Genomic DNA, 18,935 nt, shown 5'->3' with positions numbered 1-18,935 from the left:
GCCAGCAGGGCACTTTCCCTTTCTGTCTTCCTAACAAAAACTTTGCAGCCTCCAGCCTAGACAGACTCACCCCTTTTTTCCCCCCTGCCTTCCCACTGCACCCCCACGCTGGCTGCGTGTGCTTTAGCTCCCCCACCTGCCTGGTCCGCCCTCCTGGCCCCGCAGCCGGGCAGCCCGCAGCCCGCGCGCCCCGTCGCGGCCCGGCCCTGGGGCATGCGCTCTGCGCGCCGCCGCCCGCCCCCGCCCCTTCCCGCGGCAGAGTTATGCCAAGTATGTGAGGAGCCCGCGAGGGCCCGCGCTGGTCATGGGGAGCCGCCGCCGTCTCCGCCAACGCCGCCTTCTCCCGAGCGGGGCTCCGACCTCTCCCCGCCGCGGGGGAGATCCCGGGTCCTGAGGCCCGAGGGGATGGCGGACCCTCTGAGGAGGACGCTGTCCAGGCTCCGGGGGAGGCGAGGTCCCCGCGCCGCCGGCGGACTCGGGCTCCGGGCGGCCGCCGCAGCCACCGTGGCGGCCTCCTCCGCTGCCCATGGAGACGCGGGGGGTGCCCTGGCCGGCCCCCCACGCGAGCGCGCCGCCGGAGCCCGGCGGAGCCCCGAGCCGCCCCCGCCGTCGCTGCAGGCGCGGGGCCCCAGGGCGCTGGGCGCGGGACGGCGTCCGGAGCTGGCTGGGGCGCTCGGGCCTCGGCCGCGCGGCGGGAAGGAGGCCGCCCCTCGGGGCCGCGGGCTCGCTTGCGCCTCGGTGCTCGGCGCGCCGGACTCCGAGGGCAGCGCGGAGGAGGACGAGGACGCCGCTGACTACTACGAGAACCTGCCCGGCGGCTCCCGGTCCGCGCCGGAGCCCGAGGGGGCGGGGGCGGAGCGGTGGCCCCCGCCTCCCCCGGCGGCGGGCTCCTCCCCGGGGGCGGAGGGCGGCCGCCGGGAGACGGGCAGGCTGCAGACCCAGTTGCGAGAGGCCTATCATCTGCTGATCCAGGCTATGCACGACCTGCCCCCCGACGCGGGCGCGCGGCGGGGCTGGGCGGATCGCTGCTGCCCCGCGGGAGCCCGGGCTCCGGGCCAGCCGCCTTCCGCCAGCGGCGCGGCGGACCGCCGAGCCGGCCCCCGAGACTGGGAGCGGGGAGCCCGGGGCCGCCCTTGGCAGCAGGTGTCCCTGCCCTGGTCGCCTCTGCGGGAGCCGTGGAGAGGCCGCCTGCGGACTCCTCGGATGCGTCCGTCCTGCAGCAGAAGCCTCGAGAGCCTGCGGGTAGGTGCCAAGCCCGCTCCCTTCCAGCGGTGGCCGAGCGACAGCTGTATCAGGTGCGGCGCGCGCGGGGACCGGGACGAGCCCCCGCCACGTGGAGGCGGGATGGACGGCTGGCGTGGAGGCGGCGCGCCGGCCGCGAGTCCCCGCTCCAAGGACCCCGGCCGTTCCGCGGGAAGCACTTTAGGGGATCCTGCTGGCTCCCCTGTGATCTGCAGCAAAGGAGACGACCCAGAGGGGCTCCCCTTCCTGAAGCCGCCCGCGGTGACCGTCAAGAAGCTGCAGAAGTGGATGTACAAAGGGCGCCTGCTGTCCCTGGGCATGAAGGGTCGCGCCGGTGGGACACCCTCCAAAGTCACGGGAGCGCAGGACGCCTCTCCCAGTCCGGGAGCTTTGAAAATGCGTGAAAGCCAAGTCCTCTCGGTGCCCCCAGACGAAAGAATTACGCTGACAGGTAAGGACAGTTTGCAATCAAAACGCCAACCCTCCGAATCTTCAGTGTTGACTAACTAACTAGGCTTCTGTCTGTAGGGCGAAGAATAAGATATGTTTTTGCAGACAGGTACGTGCCCGTGCCAAAGTAAGTGTCATGTAAGTGGCAGCTTGATGCGATTTCGGGCTTATTTAGTGTAATGCATTCACTCATTTGGCTTTTCTTTTTTTCAAGACAGCGGCGCGAGGGACTTGGGGTTTTTCCTGTATGTTTGTTTTTTGTTCTCTGTGAACCAGTGTGCCTAACTTCCTAAGCACAACAGTGAGTAAAGGTTAAGTTCACCACGCGCTTTTAGTAGGTTGGAGCTGGGCGGTGCTGCCTGGATTTTTATTCTTTGTAGCTCTAGGCAAATCCGTAGACTTGTGGAGTTTGTGCATTTGAATTTGTTCCAAGGCAGACTTTACAGGCGTCATAAACTGTCATTTTGCTCATTGTGCCTTTTCTCTCCCTCTCTCCCAGGCGCGTGTGCACACATACACACAACCCAAAACCAAAACCCAACCAACCAACCAAACAAAATCTGTGATAGTAAAATTTCTTTTTAGTCAGGTAGGATTTCGAGTACTTCTGTCTACCTTTCCCTCCCCCACCCACCACTCCACACACACAAAAAAAAACGAACAAAGTAAGTAGTTTTTTTATTGTGGAAAACCAAGGACACTAGTATTTTAATCAAAAGAAAAAATGTCATGCCGAAGCCGGTTTGGCTCAGTGGATAGAGCGTCAGTCTGTGGACTGAAGGGTCCCAGGTTCGATTCCGGTCAAGGGCATGTACATTGGTTGCGGGCACATCCCCGGTGGGGGGTGTGCAGGAGGCAGCTGGTCGATGTTTCTCTCTCATCGATGTTTCTAGCTCTCTATCCCTCTCCCTTCCTCTCTGTAAAAAATCAATAAAATATATTTAAAAAAAAAAGAAAAAAAGATGTCCCTTACATACTTTTTAAGAAACTGTAGACATTGGAAGTCATTTGTAAACTTAAATATACTTGTCCTTATAATAGGATTTTGATGCCTATTTTTTATGTGTGTGGTTTTTAATTTTCACTGAAGGTTTAGGTTATCAGTTCTAGAAATCTCTTAAGCACGTTGTAAAAAGCAAAAATTCTCTTCTGAAAGAAGTATGATACCTTCAGATTGAGCCAAAAACAAGATGATCTTTTGAATTACACTCTTAAATATAAAGATTTTAGTAAACTCCTTAAAAAGTCAGGAGTTTTTAAAATATTAAATGCCGAAATGTAAAAAATATTCACAGTATTTGGCAGTTTCTCTGGTAAGAATTACAAATCCTACAGGACTGGGTTTGTACACATTAACTTTGTTTAACCAATAAACACAAAACAGTGGGGAGAAGCAAAGTTCACAAACCTTCTAATCGAACAATGAGAACAAATCAAATGACTCATTTAAAGCGTATAGAAACTTGAAAAGTTTCTTTGAATCTATAAATCTCTATCCCACACCTGTCAAAAATTTCCCTCAAATTTATTCCATTTCACTTGAATAACAGGATAGTAAGAATGCAATATGTGTGTGTGTGTGTGTGTGTGTGTGTGTGTGTGTGTGGAGAGGTGTACTTTATGCTAAGTTCAAATTAAAATACACATTTCAGGAGCAAAGTATTTGTAATCATTTATTGCAGTTTATTGCCATTATAACTTTATGTCCCCTGGTTCAGTTAACTCTTTGTAGGACAGTTAAATTTGAGCCACAACTACAATCTATATAAAACTTCAAATATATTTTTTACCCTTGTGGCAAAGGTTAAACATTTACCATCTGATGGCTTTTAATGGCATCAGTTGTAGTGTAAACATTCAAGGATTTTAGAAGCAATAATAAATGTAACCTTTACAAATAAATTGACTTTTTTTTCATTGAGAAAATAATTAAATGAAACAAACTTTAAAAGAAATTAAAATGAGCCCTAGTTGGTTTGGCTCAATCCCCAGTGGGGGTTGTGCAGGAGGCAGCCAATCAATGATTCTTTCTTCTCATTGATGTTCCTATCTCTCCCTCTCCCTACCTCTCTGAAATCAATAAAAATATATTTAAAAAAAGAAATTAAAATGAAATGTTAGAATTACCATGTGATGGTATTTTAGATATTTTACAAGATAAGCCAAAAGCTTAATCTCTGGTTTAAACAACTTTCTCTGGTTACTTCCTTTTAAATCATCAATTCATCTTTTATAAAAGATAAAAATAACTTGTGCAATGTTTACATATCTACTGTAGATTTGGAGAGTTTATTATTTTTAATAACTATTTTTGAAGGTTAGTCAAAGTTATTAAAATCATCCTGGATACTTTATGTGGTTCTCATATAATCATTATTACACTCCTCCCCGCCCCCCCCCCCCCATGAAGGTTTGACAACTGTCATTTAACAACAGCCAAAGAAACAGAGGGGTTGAGTAGTTTACCCAAGGTCACTCACACTAGTGTATTGTTTGTATATATTAGTATACGGATTCAAACTATTATGAGGATTCAAACTCAGGTCTTTATGACTCCAAAACCCCAGTCAAAGAGACTCTAAAGTTTTTTAGAGGTTTGAGTCAATTAATTCTATTAAATTGCTTGGATTGAGGAGATGGATGGAATTTCAACAAGGTTGAGAAGGGTAAGTAACTTTCTCAAATTTGCAAAGAAGATGGGGGAATTCTAGAATAGGTTTTAAGACATTTTTTCATCAACTGCTATATCCATTTTAAATCTTTACCTTTAAATGCTTACTTAGTTCAAATTGATGTTACTTGGATTCTACTTTTAAATCATGTTTTCTAAAAAATTAATTGGGCAGTTCAGATGAATCAGTACATTCTTGGTTGTATGAAGATATTAAATTGCCTAAAAGGTTTATATCCATTTTTCTATACAGTATTACTTATGAGTATATTTTCTTTCAAAATACAGTTCTATTTAGAATTTATAACACAGAATAACTATATAATGGAATAGAGATACCTATGTAGGTATTTTAGAAATTTTGAGACCATATGTCAAATGGGAGTCAAAATGGTATTCTATTTTGATTTCTGGCTCCTACTAAGAACCACTAAAACTTTTGGTAGTATAATAATGCCAGTGATTTGATGCAGTTAGGGTTGTAATGTTCACAGATTGGCCAATTTGTTCCTAATTGAGATGATTATTTACGAAATCTAAAGTCATTACACATAGTAAATATTGTCAAGTTTCTGCAAGCCTTGATATTACTAAGGAATTTTAACCTATTTGCTAACTATACTTCATTATTAAGTCTTTATAAATAAGTTTTAATTAGTATATAGTATTCAGAAATAAATTCAAAAGCTTCAGGTTGAGCTATTTCATCCTTTTACCACTTTAAAAAATAATTAGCCTTACTTTGACTCCATTTTTCTTGCTTCATGATGTGTGAAAGAAAAAATTTAGGACATGTAACTTGTTAATATTTTGTCAGCCATCTTTAGACAGTTCTTTTAAAATATTAATTAGCAGGTATGATCTTGTGCAGTATATCTTAAAGAGAAGTTGACACCTTTTTAAAAAAACATTTTTATTGATTTCAGAGAGGAAGAGAGAGAGAGAAACATCAATGATGAGAGAGAATCATTGATTGGCTGCCTTCTGCACACCTCCTACTGGGGATCGAGCCGCAACCCAGGCATTTGCCCTTGACTGGAATTGAACCCGGGACCCTTTAGTCTGCAGGCCCACACTCTATCCACTAAGCCAAACTGGCCACAGCAGAAGTTGACACTTTTAATGCAGATACCCATCTGTTCTCTTTTCTCACCTAATTTCTTACCTTTATGAGATAAATTATCTTTATGCATTTTCCCAACAAATTTTTTTGTACATCTGCCCTTTGAGATTAGTAGCTATAGGCATATACTTTTTGACTGTCTTGTAGTTTTAAATCCCTTTCCGAAAAATTCTGCCAGTGTGGCCCTAGAAGCTCGTTCAGTTTTTTGTTTTTCTGTGTGTGTGTTTGGGGAAGAGTGGCATAGAACATTGATGTTGCTGGTGGCAGGAAAACCGAGAATTACAAACTCAGCAGAAGGTCCTGTGTTGATTTGGAAGTCCTACATTTCTAAGTAGTGTTGTTGTTTTGAGAATCACTAAGGATATTTTTCTAGACCTTTACCACTCAGTGTGTGTGTGTGTGTGTGTGTGTGTGTGTGTGTGTGTGTGTGTTTCAGTTATAGAGCAGTACTTTTCAAGTTTCATGTGCATATGAATCCCCTGAAAATCTTGTTAAAATGCAGATTTCATATGTGTGGGCAACGGACCTGAGAGTCTGCATTTTGACGAATTCCCAGTAAGGATGCTGCTGTTTTTTGGTATTCTTTTTGTTGTTGTTGTTAATCCTCACCCGAGGATATTTTTCACATTGATTCTAGAGAGAGTGGAAGGGAGGGTGAGAGAGAGAGGAGAGAGGAGAGAGAGAGAGAAACATTGATGTGAGAGCGCCACATCAATTGGTTGCCTCCCACACCCGTCCCGACTAGGGAAGATGGGGGGGGGGGGGCGGGGAAGCTGCAACCTAGGTATTGTGCCCTTGACGGGGAATCGAATCCGAGAACCTTCCGGGTGTGGGCTGATGCTCTAACCATTGAGCTGCTAGCCAGGGCTGGTACTCATTTTAAGTAGTAAGTTTCTACAATTCTCAGTCTCCCCAATCACCTATCTTAATACATTTGTTAAACTTTTGAAAAACCATACTTTATTCTGATATTGATACTAACCCTTACTAGAGAAAAGCACTTGAGCACTTTCTGCTTTAGTTTTGTAAGTATGAATTTATACTTACTACTTATATATGACAAGTTCAAGCAGTTCCCTCCATATTGGTCTGCTCTTTCACCAATAAAAATGAGACTTTGGAATCTGCAAACCATGTAGTATGGTGGTAAACCACAGAGGTTCTGGGCTCCTAACCAGATCCTCCACTTACCTGGCTTGTGACCTTGGACAAGTTACGCAACTCGGCAAAGCCTCAGTTGCTGTGAGACTGAAAAAAGATAATCTATTTGGTACCATGCCTGGTGCTTAGCTGCTATCAAGAGAAAGGCAAACAGACTTGTGAGAATACTGCCCTGCCCCAGATGATTGGGATTCTGGATGGAGAGGGAAATAATCGGAGGTTGAGGAGGGCCGCCTTGCAGAGCATTGGGGATTGAGCTAGAGTAGACCCATTTAGGGGCACTTGTTCATTCTACTCAGCTTTTCTTTTCGGCTTCATTTTTCTTGCTCCTCCTCATTCCTATTGTGGATCTGGAAACCGCCTCAACATTTTCTTCTCTACTTTTTTGTCCCAAAAGCTAACACACAGCTTTTTTTTTTTTTCCATAAGGGTTTTTATTGCTAGTCACAAGGGAGAAGAAGAAGAAAAAAAAAAGATAGAAAAAACACTTTTTTCCTTTTCATTGTACTCTCCCCATTTAGATTTATCTGGAAAAGATTATGTGTATATACCTAAGGCTAAGGCTTTTTTATTCTAGTCATTTCTTCTGGGCCGTCAGACTTGACTCCTTAAGCAGGGCTGCTTGTATTTATTTAAACTTAAATACAAGGTCCATGAGAATACTTTTACTTAGGTTTTTAAAAGAGAAGTATGCAAAAAGCAAAGAGTTTGTTTCTGTAGTAGAAATTTTAAAATGATGAAGAGAAATCTGTATATATTATACATTTTCAATGAGGGTTGAAATACATCATTTCTCAGAAAGTTTGTTGATGATATTGAGCTGGGGCACTAGTTAAATGTTTAGTAAGAGTGAGTCATCTAGATTTATTATGAAATAAAAGTTGAGAGCACAAAATTGGCTTGAGTAGTTCACCACTATGTAAATACTTTTCTCAGTAAAAAATTTTAATTACCACTTCTGGATTTTCTTGTAGGTATTTAAAGTAAAATGACTTTAATTAGAATCTGATAATCATAACATAACATGTGTACTTACAAGGGAATAAAGACTTTTTGCTTTGTAACTTTGCATACTTATTTTTATATTTTTACTTGTGCTTTACATTTTTTAACTTTTACTTTATATATATACACAGATATAAAAATCTGAAGTTAAAGGTAAGTTTTAAGTTTATGTCAATAAGGTTTAACATTACTTTTAGCGTAAAAAGGGAATGAAGGCAAGATTGTAAATACCTTTCCATTTCTGTGTAATGTACATTCATACGCATCCATTTAACTAATTGTGATGCAAATGAAATGATTTAAATTATAAGTAATTGCTCAAGTAAAATTTATTATTAAAATTTAATGTGTTGCTTATATTCAGGGTTGTTTTTTTTTTTGTGTTGTGTGTGTGTGTGTGTTTTGTTGTTGTTGTTTTGTTAATTCTCACTAAGGATATTTTTCCATTGATTTTTAGAGAGAGTGGAAGGGCGGAGGACAGAGAGAGAGAGAGAGAGAGAGAGAAGAAAGAAACATTGATGTGAGAGAGATACATTGATTGGTTGCCTCCTGGGCTGGGGATCCAACCTGCAACCCCGGTACGTGCCCTTGACTCGGTTTGAGACCCTTTGGCACTTGGGCGGATGCTCTAACCACTGAACACACCAGCCAGGGCTATATTCAGTTTTAATAACCAAGAAAATTTGACTATCAAAAATTATTGTGATGTTCCTGTCTATCTATATTTAAACTCTATTCTCACATATTTTGAAATGTTCAGTAATAGCAATGAAACTATTTGGTTTCAAGTTTTTGCAGTTTGTAGTTTCATGAAAAATAATGTGTCTCATGGTGTAATCATTCCTTTTAATATTACACATTCATTAAATGTTTATATTAATAGAAATATTAAATTTGCTTTATTTTTCTCATTGTAGTTCATGGGATGTGGAATGTTGATAGTGTATTTGTACTATAGTAGGATTCAAAATAATATGTTAAACTATATAAAATTTTGCATGTTTTTAGATACATCTGAGAGAAAGGTAAAATAAGATGTGGATCATAGCAATTGTGAGTTGTATAACTTTATACTTTGTGCTTCAAATTTGTAATTGTGTCAAAACTACATCCTGTAAAGGTCTGAAATGTTATTAAATAATATGAGACTTGGTCTTAAATGTAAAATAGATCTAGATTTTAGTGCACTCGGCAGAAGGATGTAGTTGCTAAAAACCCAGAAACTCCAGTGATGAATTGAATTTCAGTTCTGAATTTTAAGTGTATAGGAAACAAACCAAAGAACAACCCTTGAATCTTCAGGTTTTTGTTAATGAAATTAAACTAGATCAATTCAAGATATATACCGAACATCTGCTACATTGTTTGCATGTTAAATCCTCGAGTTGGAGGTGGGTATCCCTTCCTAGTAGCCCAGGTGTACTACTGCAGACTTTGAAGTCCATAGAGTTGGAGTGCTGCCTCTTCCATTTTCCCACTAGGTGATCTTGGGCAAGTTACTTGACCTTTCTGAATAGTATCATACAGTTTTCTAATGTTACCAGCAGTCACCACCCAATGAGGTTAGCCGGGTTAATATTATCACCAGGTCCAGAGAGGGTTGCCTGCTTCCCTGCTTCTGGTGGGGATCAGGAAGACTGGGAAGAGCATAGATTTTGCATTCTAGGGCTACCAACTTGACCATATTACACATATTTTTTGAGGCTCGTGAAAATAATCGTACCTGTCTCATAGGATTCTTGTGAAGGTAAAATGAGGTTAAGGGCTTTCTTATTGCTTTATCTCTCATACCTGGCACAAAATAAGCACTCAATAATTATTTATTACTCCGATAAATGTGTTGAGTAAATAAATGTCTGGCATAGTAGGCATTCTGGGAGCTTTCTTCCCTTCTGATTCTTAGTCTGTTCATGTCTCTGCAACTAATTGAACTTGAAACCCAATTTGTTAAAGGTTTAAACATATTTTATTTGTTTATTAATTATTAATCTGCTTGGTTGGTAATGTTTATAATTAAAAAAATAAATTTACATTTTTAAAGGATTTTTTTCAGTAGAAGGGAGGTTACTGAAAGCCTTGATTATGCACAAAATAATCTTTTGGTTGTTATTAAGCTTCACATAGTTTTGTGTGTTTTTATCAGTCTCTGTTATTAGACTATTATATTTTACTTACTGAAATACTAAGATGAATCAACCATATACACACTCAAATTAGCCTAGGACCATAATTCTCTAATTTACAAACCTGGCATGACCTTAAATTAAAAAAAAATCTGGTTTTGTTTTAATTATGTGGAGTGAATTTGTGTTATGATAGATATGTATTTAGCTTCTTGACTATTATTGAAGCTTTATGCAACTCTTTGGAAGTGCAAAAAAGTTTCCTCTTTATATGGAATTAATGTTATATATACAATTCTGGAGTCTTATATTAACATGTATATATATCTTAGTATTTGATGTCCCCCATTGGACAATGAGTTTCTTAAGGGCAGAGACATTTTTGTTTATTTCTATGCTTACGTTTCTGCCTGGCCAATAATAATAGCTGCCCTTTGCTTACTGTGTGACAGCATTTTTGGTTCTAATCTGGGGCCTTCTTAAGGGATTTTTATTTTTGCCTTATATATTTAGAATGTAAACACTGCATGAGATGCTACTGTGTTATATGGTTAGGAAACAAATGTTGAAATCTTAATAATCAGTAAGACATTTAATAATGAGTAAGACTCACTTATGTTGAAAGATTTACTCAAAGTTAATCTTCATAAAGGTAGGAATATTACTTGTGTTTTCTAAAGAACTTCTAGTCCATGTAGTGAGTTGGCATATTGTGTACAATGCATTCTATATTAGCTTTTTATGAAGTATGTTTTGCTTAGGGTAAGGCTTTGTTAGCCCTATCATGTTAATAAAGGCAGTCTCAGAGTTTGTCTATCCTTTTTCTTAGAATTCTTATGACACTTATACTTGCAATCTGAGTTATAAATAATATAAATAATTTTTAGGTGGAAAATCCAAATTTTTTCTTGTTCAATTTTAGTCTTTAAATATGATTAATATTTACTTTCTTTTTCTTGTTTTTAAACATATTTTTTTATTGATTTCAGAGAGGAAGGGAGAGAGATAGAAACATCAATGATGAGAGAGAATCATTGATAGGCTGCCTTCTGCACATCCCACACTGGGTATGTGCCCTGACGGGGAATCGAACCCTGACCTCCTGGTCCATAGGTCGATGCTCAACCACTGAGTTATGCCAGCCGGGCTACTTTTCTTTCTTTTTATCCTTTTTTAAAAAATATGTTTTTATTGATTTCAGAGAGGAAAGGAGAGGGAGAGAGAGATAGAAACATCAATGATCAGAGAATCATTGATCAGCTGCCTCCTGCACGCTTCCTACTGGGGTTTGAGCCCGCAAGCTGGGCATGTGCCATTTACCAGAATCGAACCTGGGACCTTTCAGTCTGCAGGCCGACACTCTATCCACACTCTAGCCAAACCCACTAGGGCTCTTTTTATCTTTTTTAAAAATAGTACTTAAATAACTGATCTCAAGGGACATGTCTTTCTTGGTATACCAGGCATTATATTCTGTTGTCTTTTTTTTTTTTCTTTAAAACAGATTTATTTGAAAATGTTTATGGTTCTACAATGAAGAGAAGAGAACTTGATGATTTGAAGGGTAATATTGGATTCAGAGATCATAAGCCACTTAACAGTATCACTGTGTCAAAGAAACGCAATTGGCTATATCAGAGTACTCTGCGATCTTTCACTTTGGAGGAAGAAGAAAATAAGAAATACCAACATATAAGCCATTTACCCATCTCACCTGCCTCTCCACGTAAACCTCAGCTATCACAACCTTTCCTCAAATCATCTGAAGAGTATTGTAGGTATGTGATGTGTAATGATACAGATTCTTCGTTATCAAGAAACTGTTCTTTAGACTTTAATGAGGAAAATGATGCAGATGATGAAGGGGAAATATGGTACAACCCCATTCCTGAGGATGATGACGTTGGTATAGCAAATGCTTTGAGTTTGGGTGAGGCAAACTCTGCTGTTCTGAAGTTTCCTGCTGTCAGTTTGCGAGTATTAGCCAGTGGCAACCTACTAAAAGCAGAGCCGCATCCTGACGACGTGCTGTGCTCTTCTGAACACACAGGCAGTGTTCAGACCACACAGTCAAATGCAATGAAGCCTGTAGATTCGATCCATTCCACAGAATTTGTGCAGCAGTACAAGCAAAGGCTTGGACACAAGACACAAGACGGTATAATGGTGGACAACAATCCCATGTTGAAATCTCCGTTTGCAGGTAAAGATGATCATATATCTGCCTTTTCTTTCTTCCCATTTTTCAATTCTTTAGTAGTTAAAACTAAATATAGATGTCTATTGTAGCTATGTACTTTTCCTTAAAGAGTGAATGTCTTTTCATAAAAATAAAACTCAAGCCCTAACCAGTTTGCCTCAGTGGCTAGAGCGTCGGCCTGCGGACTGAAAGGTCCCAGGTTCGATTCTGGTCAAGGGCATGTATGTTGGTTGCGGGCACATCCCCAGTAGTGGGTGTGCAGGAGGCAGCTGATCTATGTTTCTCTCTCATGGATGTTTCTAACTCTCTGTCCCTCTCCCTTCCTCTCTGTAAAAAATCAATAACATATATATATAAAAAAAAAAAGCTCAAAATCATTTATAAGCATTTATATACATGGCGATTGTTTTTATACACTTGGTGATTGTTGTTAGTGTATTGATCTTTTGAGATAGTAATTATTTTTCTCTTAGTTGAAAGAATGGCATGATGGGAAGTAGAAGAGAAAGGTATATTTTTTGTTTAAATCTTATTTAGCTTCATTCATTCATTCATTCACACCTAGCCTGGCTACAGCTGAAAAGTTGCATTTTCAGTGTACCAGTAGTCATTAGGTTGCACTTTTAGGCCTGTGTTTCCTCAACAAAGGAAAGGGAGAAGAGAAAAAGAAATGAGAGAGAGAAGAAGTAAAGACTTTGTAGATAGGTTCTACGATAGTTATGGAATCCAGAAAGGAAAAATTGAAATTTGATACATATTGGATTGAACCATATGAAATTGCTGATATTCAACCATTTTTTATCTGCAAAAAAACCCAGTATTTCATATAGTTTAACCTAATGATTTTATTCTTCCTTGATTACCTTTGCTTTTCTGATGTGCTTCTTTTCAAATTTAATTCTGCTTGAAGCTCTCTTCAAAGTGTTAGGAAGTCTCTTTGCAGGGTAGCCTTGGAGCCTCAACCAGTGCTGATAAGAGTTGGAGTAGGACTACCCCAGCTCCCTCCTTCCTTGGGTGGGATAATTCTACATTACCCAGAATTTTCTCTTGAGGTTAAGCTGCAGTTGCCCATAATGGTAGCAAGGTGTGATAATTCACCTTGAATTTTCTCACTTCCTTGCTGATGTTTCTGTACTTTATAAGTAAACTACTTGCATTTGAGTCCTTTTCTTAGGAATATGCAGAGGTGGAATAAATTTTATATTGTTAAGAGAAAAATCAAGTTACAAAACAGTGTATACTATCTGCCAATATAATAAGAAACACTGAAAAGCTATTCTGGAAATGTTAATGGTTTTTCTCCCTGGGTGTTGGGGTGGAAGGTAAATAAAAATCTGTGTGTGTGTGTGTGTGTGTGTGTGTGTGTGTGTGTACGCATGTCTAACTGTAGACTGATTTTCCAGAGTAAGTTTGTGTTTCTTTTGTAATCTGGATAAAGAGAAGAATAAATACTATATAAACTAATTTTGAATGCAGGTTGTGATCAGGGTGGTGTGATAGGGAAACTTACAGGTGTGTGGCAAGTAGTGATGAGTGTGGAATGGGGCAGAAAAAGCAAGAGGGCATAAGGATAAGAGTCAGGTTAGAAAGCCAGTGTCTATAAAGTGTTACACATTTTAAATTGCTGTCTTTAAACATTTTTTCCTGTTTGTGGCAATTTGTGAACCTGGAAAGAACAGACATTTTAAAAAAATACGGTGGCACTGTCATTTATGTCTTTTTTCTTAATGTCTTCCTTCCCTTTAACATATCCTATCTATACCAATAAAAGCCTGGGTGGTCCTCAGGCCCTCGCACGCGATGTCATCACAAGATGGCCACCGCAAGATGGCTGTGCGCACAGCAGAGATAGGGCCCAGCAGCTGCTCTGTGTGGTGAGGCCTGGGGGTTCCGCGGCTCTGTGCGGCGCGGAGGAGGCCGGTCCCGGTGTCTCTGCTGCCCCACACGGAGGAAGCAGGTCCTGGTGGAGGAGGCGGGTCGCGGCAGGGGAGGGCAGTTGTGGGTGATTGGGCTGGTAGGGGAAGGCAGTTGTGGGCGATCGGGCCGGCAGGGGAGGGCAGTTGTGGGCGATCGGGCCAGCAGGGGAGGGCAGTTGGGGGCAATTGGGCCAGCAGGGGAGCAGTTAGGGGGCGATCAGGCTGGCAGGCAGAAGCGGTTAGGGGCAATCAGGCAGGCAGGCAGGCAGGCAGGCGAGCAGTTAGGAGCCTGCAGTCCTGGATTGTGAGAGGAATTCTAGATTGGAGAGGGTGCAGGCCAGGCTGAGGGGCACCCCCACCCCCATGCACGAATTTCATGCATCGGGCCTCTAGTATCTATACTAATAAAAGGGTAATATGCTAATTAGACCAGGAGACCTTCCAGGAGACCTTCCGGATGTCCTTCTGGACAAAGCCATGGTGGCAGGGCTGAGGCAGAGGCGGTTAGGGGCCATCAGGCCAGGAGGGGAGGGCAGTTGGGGATGATCAGGCTGGTGGGTGGGGGGGCATTTGGGGGTGAGAGGCCAGTAGGGGGCAAGCAGGCTGGCAGGGGAGGCAGTTGGGGGCGAGCAGGCTGACGGGGGGCAGTTGGGGGCAAGTAGGCCAGCATGCAGAGTGGTTAGGGGCAATCAGGCAGGCAGGCAGGTGAGTGGTTAGGAGCCAGCGGTCTAGGATTGCGAGAGGGATGTCAGACTGCTGGTTTAGACCCGATCCCTGTGGGGGGCCCACAGGGATCGGGCCTAAACCAGTAGTCAGACATCCCCTGAGGGGTCCCAGATTGGAGCGGGTGCAGGCTTGGCTGAGGGACACCCTCCACCCCCCCACCCAGTGCATGAATTTCGTGCACTGGGCCACTAGTATATAATAAAAGCCTAATATGCTAAGTGTGTGGTCGTCTGTTCTGCCAATCAAAGCGTAATATGCTAATGATTTGCTAAGGCCGCTCAACCACTCTCTATGACGTGCACTGACCACCAGGGGGCAGACGATCCAACTGGTAGGTTAGCTTGCTGCTGGGGTCTGGCTGATCGGGACTAAGTGAGACGGGCCGGATATGCCCTGGAGCCCTCCTGTGGTCCCTCCCTGGCTGGCCAACCTCCCGCGTCCCTTCCCGGCCCCAATTGTGCACTGGTGGGGTCCCTTGGCCTGGCCTGTGCCCTCTTACAATCCAGGTCCCCTCGGGGGATGATGGAGAGCCAGTTTCGGCCTGATCCCGCTCAGTGCAGGAGCCCCCAACTGCCCCCCCCTGGTGGTCAGTGCACTCCCATGGGGGAGCGCCGCTCAGCCAGAAGCCAGGCTCATGGCTGGCAAGCGCAGTGGTCATGGCGGGAGCCTCTCCTGCCTCCATGGCAGCGCTAAGGATGTCGGACTGATGGCTTAGGCCCACTCCTTGGGCTTAAGCCGTCATTCAGACATCCCCTGAGGGCTCCCAGAGTGTGAGAGGGTGAAGGCCAGGCTGAGGGAACCCTCCCCGCCCCCCTGAGTGCAGGAATTTTGTGCACCGGGCCTCTAGTCCTATCCTATATAATAAAAGGCTAATATGCAAATCAACCGAACAGCTGAACGACTGGTCTCTATGATGCACACTGACCACCAGAGGACAGACGCTCAACACAGGAGCTGCCCCCTGATAGTCAGTGCGCTCCCACAGGGGGCACGCCTCTCAGCCAGAAGCTGGCTCACGGCTGGTGAGCGCAGCAGCAGTGGCAGGAGCCTCTCCCCCAAGTGGATGAATTTCGTGCACTGGGCCTCTATGTATAATATAATAGGCACAATCTTAAATTAACCAAAGGAAATATTTAGATAGTTTACTTATATGCCATGCTTTTTGATTTAAGAATGATCAGAAAAGTTACCTAAAGTGACCTATTTTCTTTAGCAATATTGCCAGAAAGCTGTTGAGGAAATGGCAGAGAATGGTTGAATTTCAAAACAAATTTTGATCAAGGAATAGGAAAGCCGAAGTATTGTTTTTTTGCTTATTAACTTCTAGATGTATATGTGTCTTTTACATAGTTGCGATCAGTGGACTGTTTTTGGTTTTTGTTACTTTCACTTTATATTTTCATCTGGTATTGTACATGTTTAACATTTTGTTAACAGTCTTTCCTAATCATTATAGTGTTTAATTGGGCTGATTTGCCCTAATCTGTGTGACTGGTTTCCTAATGGGTGTTAATAGATTATTTCTATTACAATTGCAGTGACTTTCATCACTATCTTTTTTGCTTCATTAGGATTGATTACTACCTTTATTACTGCTTCTGTATGGCTGGTAACAACTGTAGGTAATTCCTATATTGTATTTCCTAAAAAGTTTACCAATTTACAGGCAACAATTGGTTGATTAATTTATTTATTCAGTAAACAGTTTCTGCTGTGTGCCAGTTACTGTTCTAGGTGACGAAGGAATGAGCCAGTTTCACTTGATTCTAGCTGGTTCATAAATTTATATTTAAAAATTTTTATTTTATATTTTCCCCCTCAATGCTAGTCTGTGATTTATAAGTAAAATTGTGGTTTAGTTTTAAGTGATTGTTGAATTTGGTACTATTTCCACTCTTGAATTTTATAAAAACAAAGCATTTTTGTTTTAATAAATTCACTGTTGTCAATAGTAGAAATTGCTAACATATACAGTATTTTATTTTAATAATTAGTTAAGGACTTCAGTATGAAATTAATGCACAATTAAATATTTGTACTGTAAAAAACGTCAGGATGTTAGATTAACCCCTTTATAATTTAATAAAACCTAGAGCAATGTAATATACTGGGTAACTTTTTTTATGCCATGACAAAATAGATTGTAGACTAAAGTAGGATTCCAATTACTATAGAATGTTTTAGACCAGTAAACCAGTAGAATTGCACTACAATTTACAGTACAGGGAATGCTTTGTCTAAGTTATCAAACACTCCATTTATTATTAGTCGCTTACTAGAAAAGCCCAGCAGGCATACTTAAAATAGTCCTTTCTCTATAAAGAAACCACTTATTTGTCATTAGGACACATAAAGAGGGGTGGAGGGAGACTATTATAGTAATACTTTAAAGAAAGGTCATTCAATCTATTGATTTTTAAAATGAATAAATACTTTTTCCCCTCATTTCTAATACTACATAGATACTAGGGTTGTTAGGGATTTTTTATAAGGAATGGTAAGATCAAGTGAGAAAAGTTAATTTAAATTTTAAATAACTGGGATAATATCTGATTGTTTCTTTAATGGAATAAAGTTTATGTAATATTATATTTTAAAAGATATTTTCATTTTGCTTTATTAATTTGAAAACTTACTAAAACCAGGTTCAAATTTAAAAATAAAGTTGATTAGTCTGTACATTTTTTTAAACAGGGGGAATGAAAATTTAAGGTTCAGTAGAATACTTTAGCTATTTAAGAGTTGAGAAAAAACTTTAAAAATCAATTTAATATATACAGGGTAGGGCCCAAGTAGGTTTATAGTTGTTCGTTTGGAAAATAATACAATCCTATACAATAAAAGGCTAATATGCAAATAGACTGAATGGCAGAACAACTGGTTGCTATGACGTGCACTGCAGTGGCCAACCGCTGGATCTAGCGCTGATCAACCCCTCCCCCCAACTGGCCCCGCCCCTAATTGGCCCCCCGCACCCCAGGCTCAGGCATTGAGCATCTGCTTCCCTCAAGCCACTTGATCTCTGCGGGGCCGAGGCCGCTCCAGTGGGTGAGCTGCGCCCACATCTACAGCGCCCTGGACCAGACGGCCTGCAAGATCAACTTGGCCAAGTTCACCCACGGCAAGTGCTCCACCCTCATTGTGACTGACCTGGTGGCCCGGGGCCTGGACATCCTGCTGCTGGACAATGTCATCAACTTCAGCTTCCCGGCCAAGGGCAAGCTCTTCCTGCACCACGTAGGCCTAAGTGGCACAGCCTACCCTTTGGTGGCCTCAGATGAGGTCTCCTACCTGTTGGACCTGCACCTGTTCCTGGGCCATGCCCTCACCCTTGCCCGCCCCCACAAGGAACCCTCAGGTGTGTGTGGTCAGCATGGACAACATGCTGGGCCGGGTGCCACAGAGGGGGTTGGACGATGAGGACTGTGGCCTATGGGACACCCTGGAGGCGTCGCTGCAGCTATGGGGCCTGGGCTGCATGGCTGAAGATGCCCAGCAGCAATACGTACGCTTGTGGCCGGTGCACTTGCCAGAGTCCATTAAGCAGGCCAAGGAGCTGGACCTTGCGGGGCTGGGCCTACACCCCCTCTTCAGCTCGAGCTTTGAGGAGGAGGAGCTGCAGCGGCTGAGGCTGGTGGACAGCATCAAGCAGTACCGCTCACAGGCGTCCATCTTTGAGATCAGTGCCTCCAGCCAGGACCTGAGCAGTCAGGTGATGTGGGCCAAGCGGCAGAAGGACTGTAAGGCCATCGCCAGCTTCTAGCAGGGCCGGCAGGAGTGGCAGGAGGGCCTGGCTGGCCCACCCCGGAGCTGCCCAGTGTGGCCGGCGGAGCAGCCTGGGAAAGAGGAGGAGGAGGTGGCGGGAGAGAGCATGGAGGACGTCTCATAGAGGTTGTGGGCTGGAAACGGGGAGCCAGGACCTGAGCGGGGAGCCAAGAGGCGGAAGGAGGAGGCCCGGCCGCTGGACCAGGATTTCTATGTCCCCTATCAGCTCAAAGATTTCGACAGTGAATGGGGCCTAAGCGTTGGTGGGGACCAGAGGTGCCTTTGAGCAGCAGGTGGCTGGTGCTGTCCTGGACCTGATGGGGGACGAGGCCCAGAACCTGACCAGGGGCTGGCAGCAGCTCAAGTGGGACTGGAAGAAGAAGCGGTTTGTGGGACAGTCAGGACAAGAGGACAAGAAGAAGATCAAGACAGAAAGTGGTGGCTACATCAGCAGCTCCTACAAGCGGGACCTCTACCAGATGTGGAAGCAGAAACAGAAAATTGCCATACGCTCAACGTCTGAGCCCCAGTGGGCTGCCAGCAGTTGGCCCTG

At 43.2% G+C, this 18,935-nt stretch overlaps 1 protein-coding gene across 1 annotated transcript in view; it reads left to right on the top strand.

The window, feature by feature from the left end:
- The first annotated feature begins 546 nt into the window (after positions 1-546).
- SYDE2 (synapse defective Rho GTPase homolog 2) overlaps positions 547-18,935 on the top strand; it is a 43,916-nt gene continuing 25,527 nt past the window's right edge. Inside the window, exons 1-2 of the mRNA XM_028142541.2 lie at positions 547-1,693; positions 11,280-11,978. Coding sequence (XP_027998342.2) covers positions 976-1,693; positions 11,280-11,978 — 1,417 coding nt within the window. The 5' untranslated portion in view covers positions 547-975. The remainder of the gene's footprint in view (positions 1,694-11,279; positions 11,979-18,935) is intronic.

The sequence above is a fragment of the Eptesicus fuscus genome, chromosome 9 (assembly GCF_027574615.1).
Source record: "Eptesicus fuscus isolate TK198812 chromosome 9, DD_ASM_mEF_20220401, whole genome shotgun sequence".
Taxonomy (NCBI): Eukaryota; Metazoa; Chordata; class Mammalia; order Chiroptera; family Vespertilionidae; genus Eptesicus; species Eptesicus fuscus.
The sequence above is the reverse complement of the archived record's forward strand: the minus strand, read 5'-3'. Positions and strand labels throughout refer to the sequence as shown.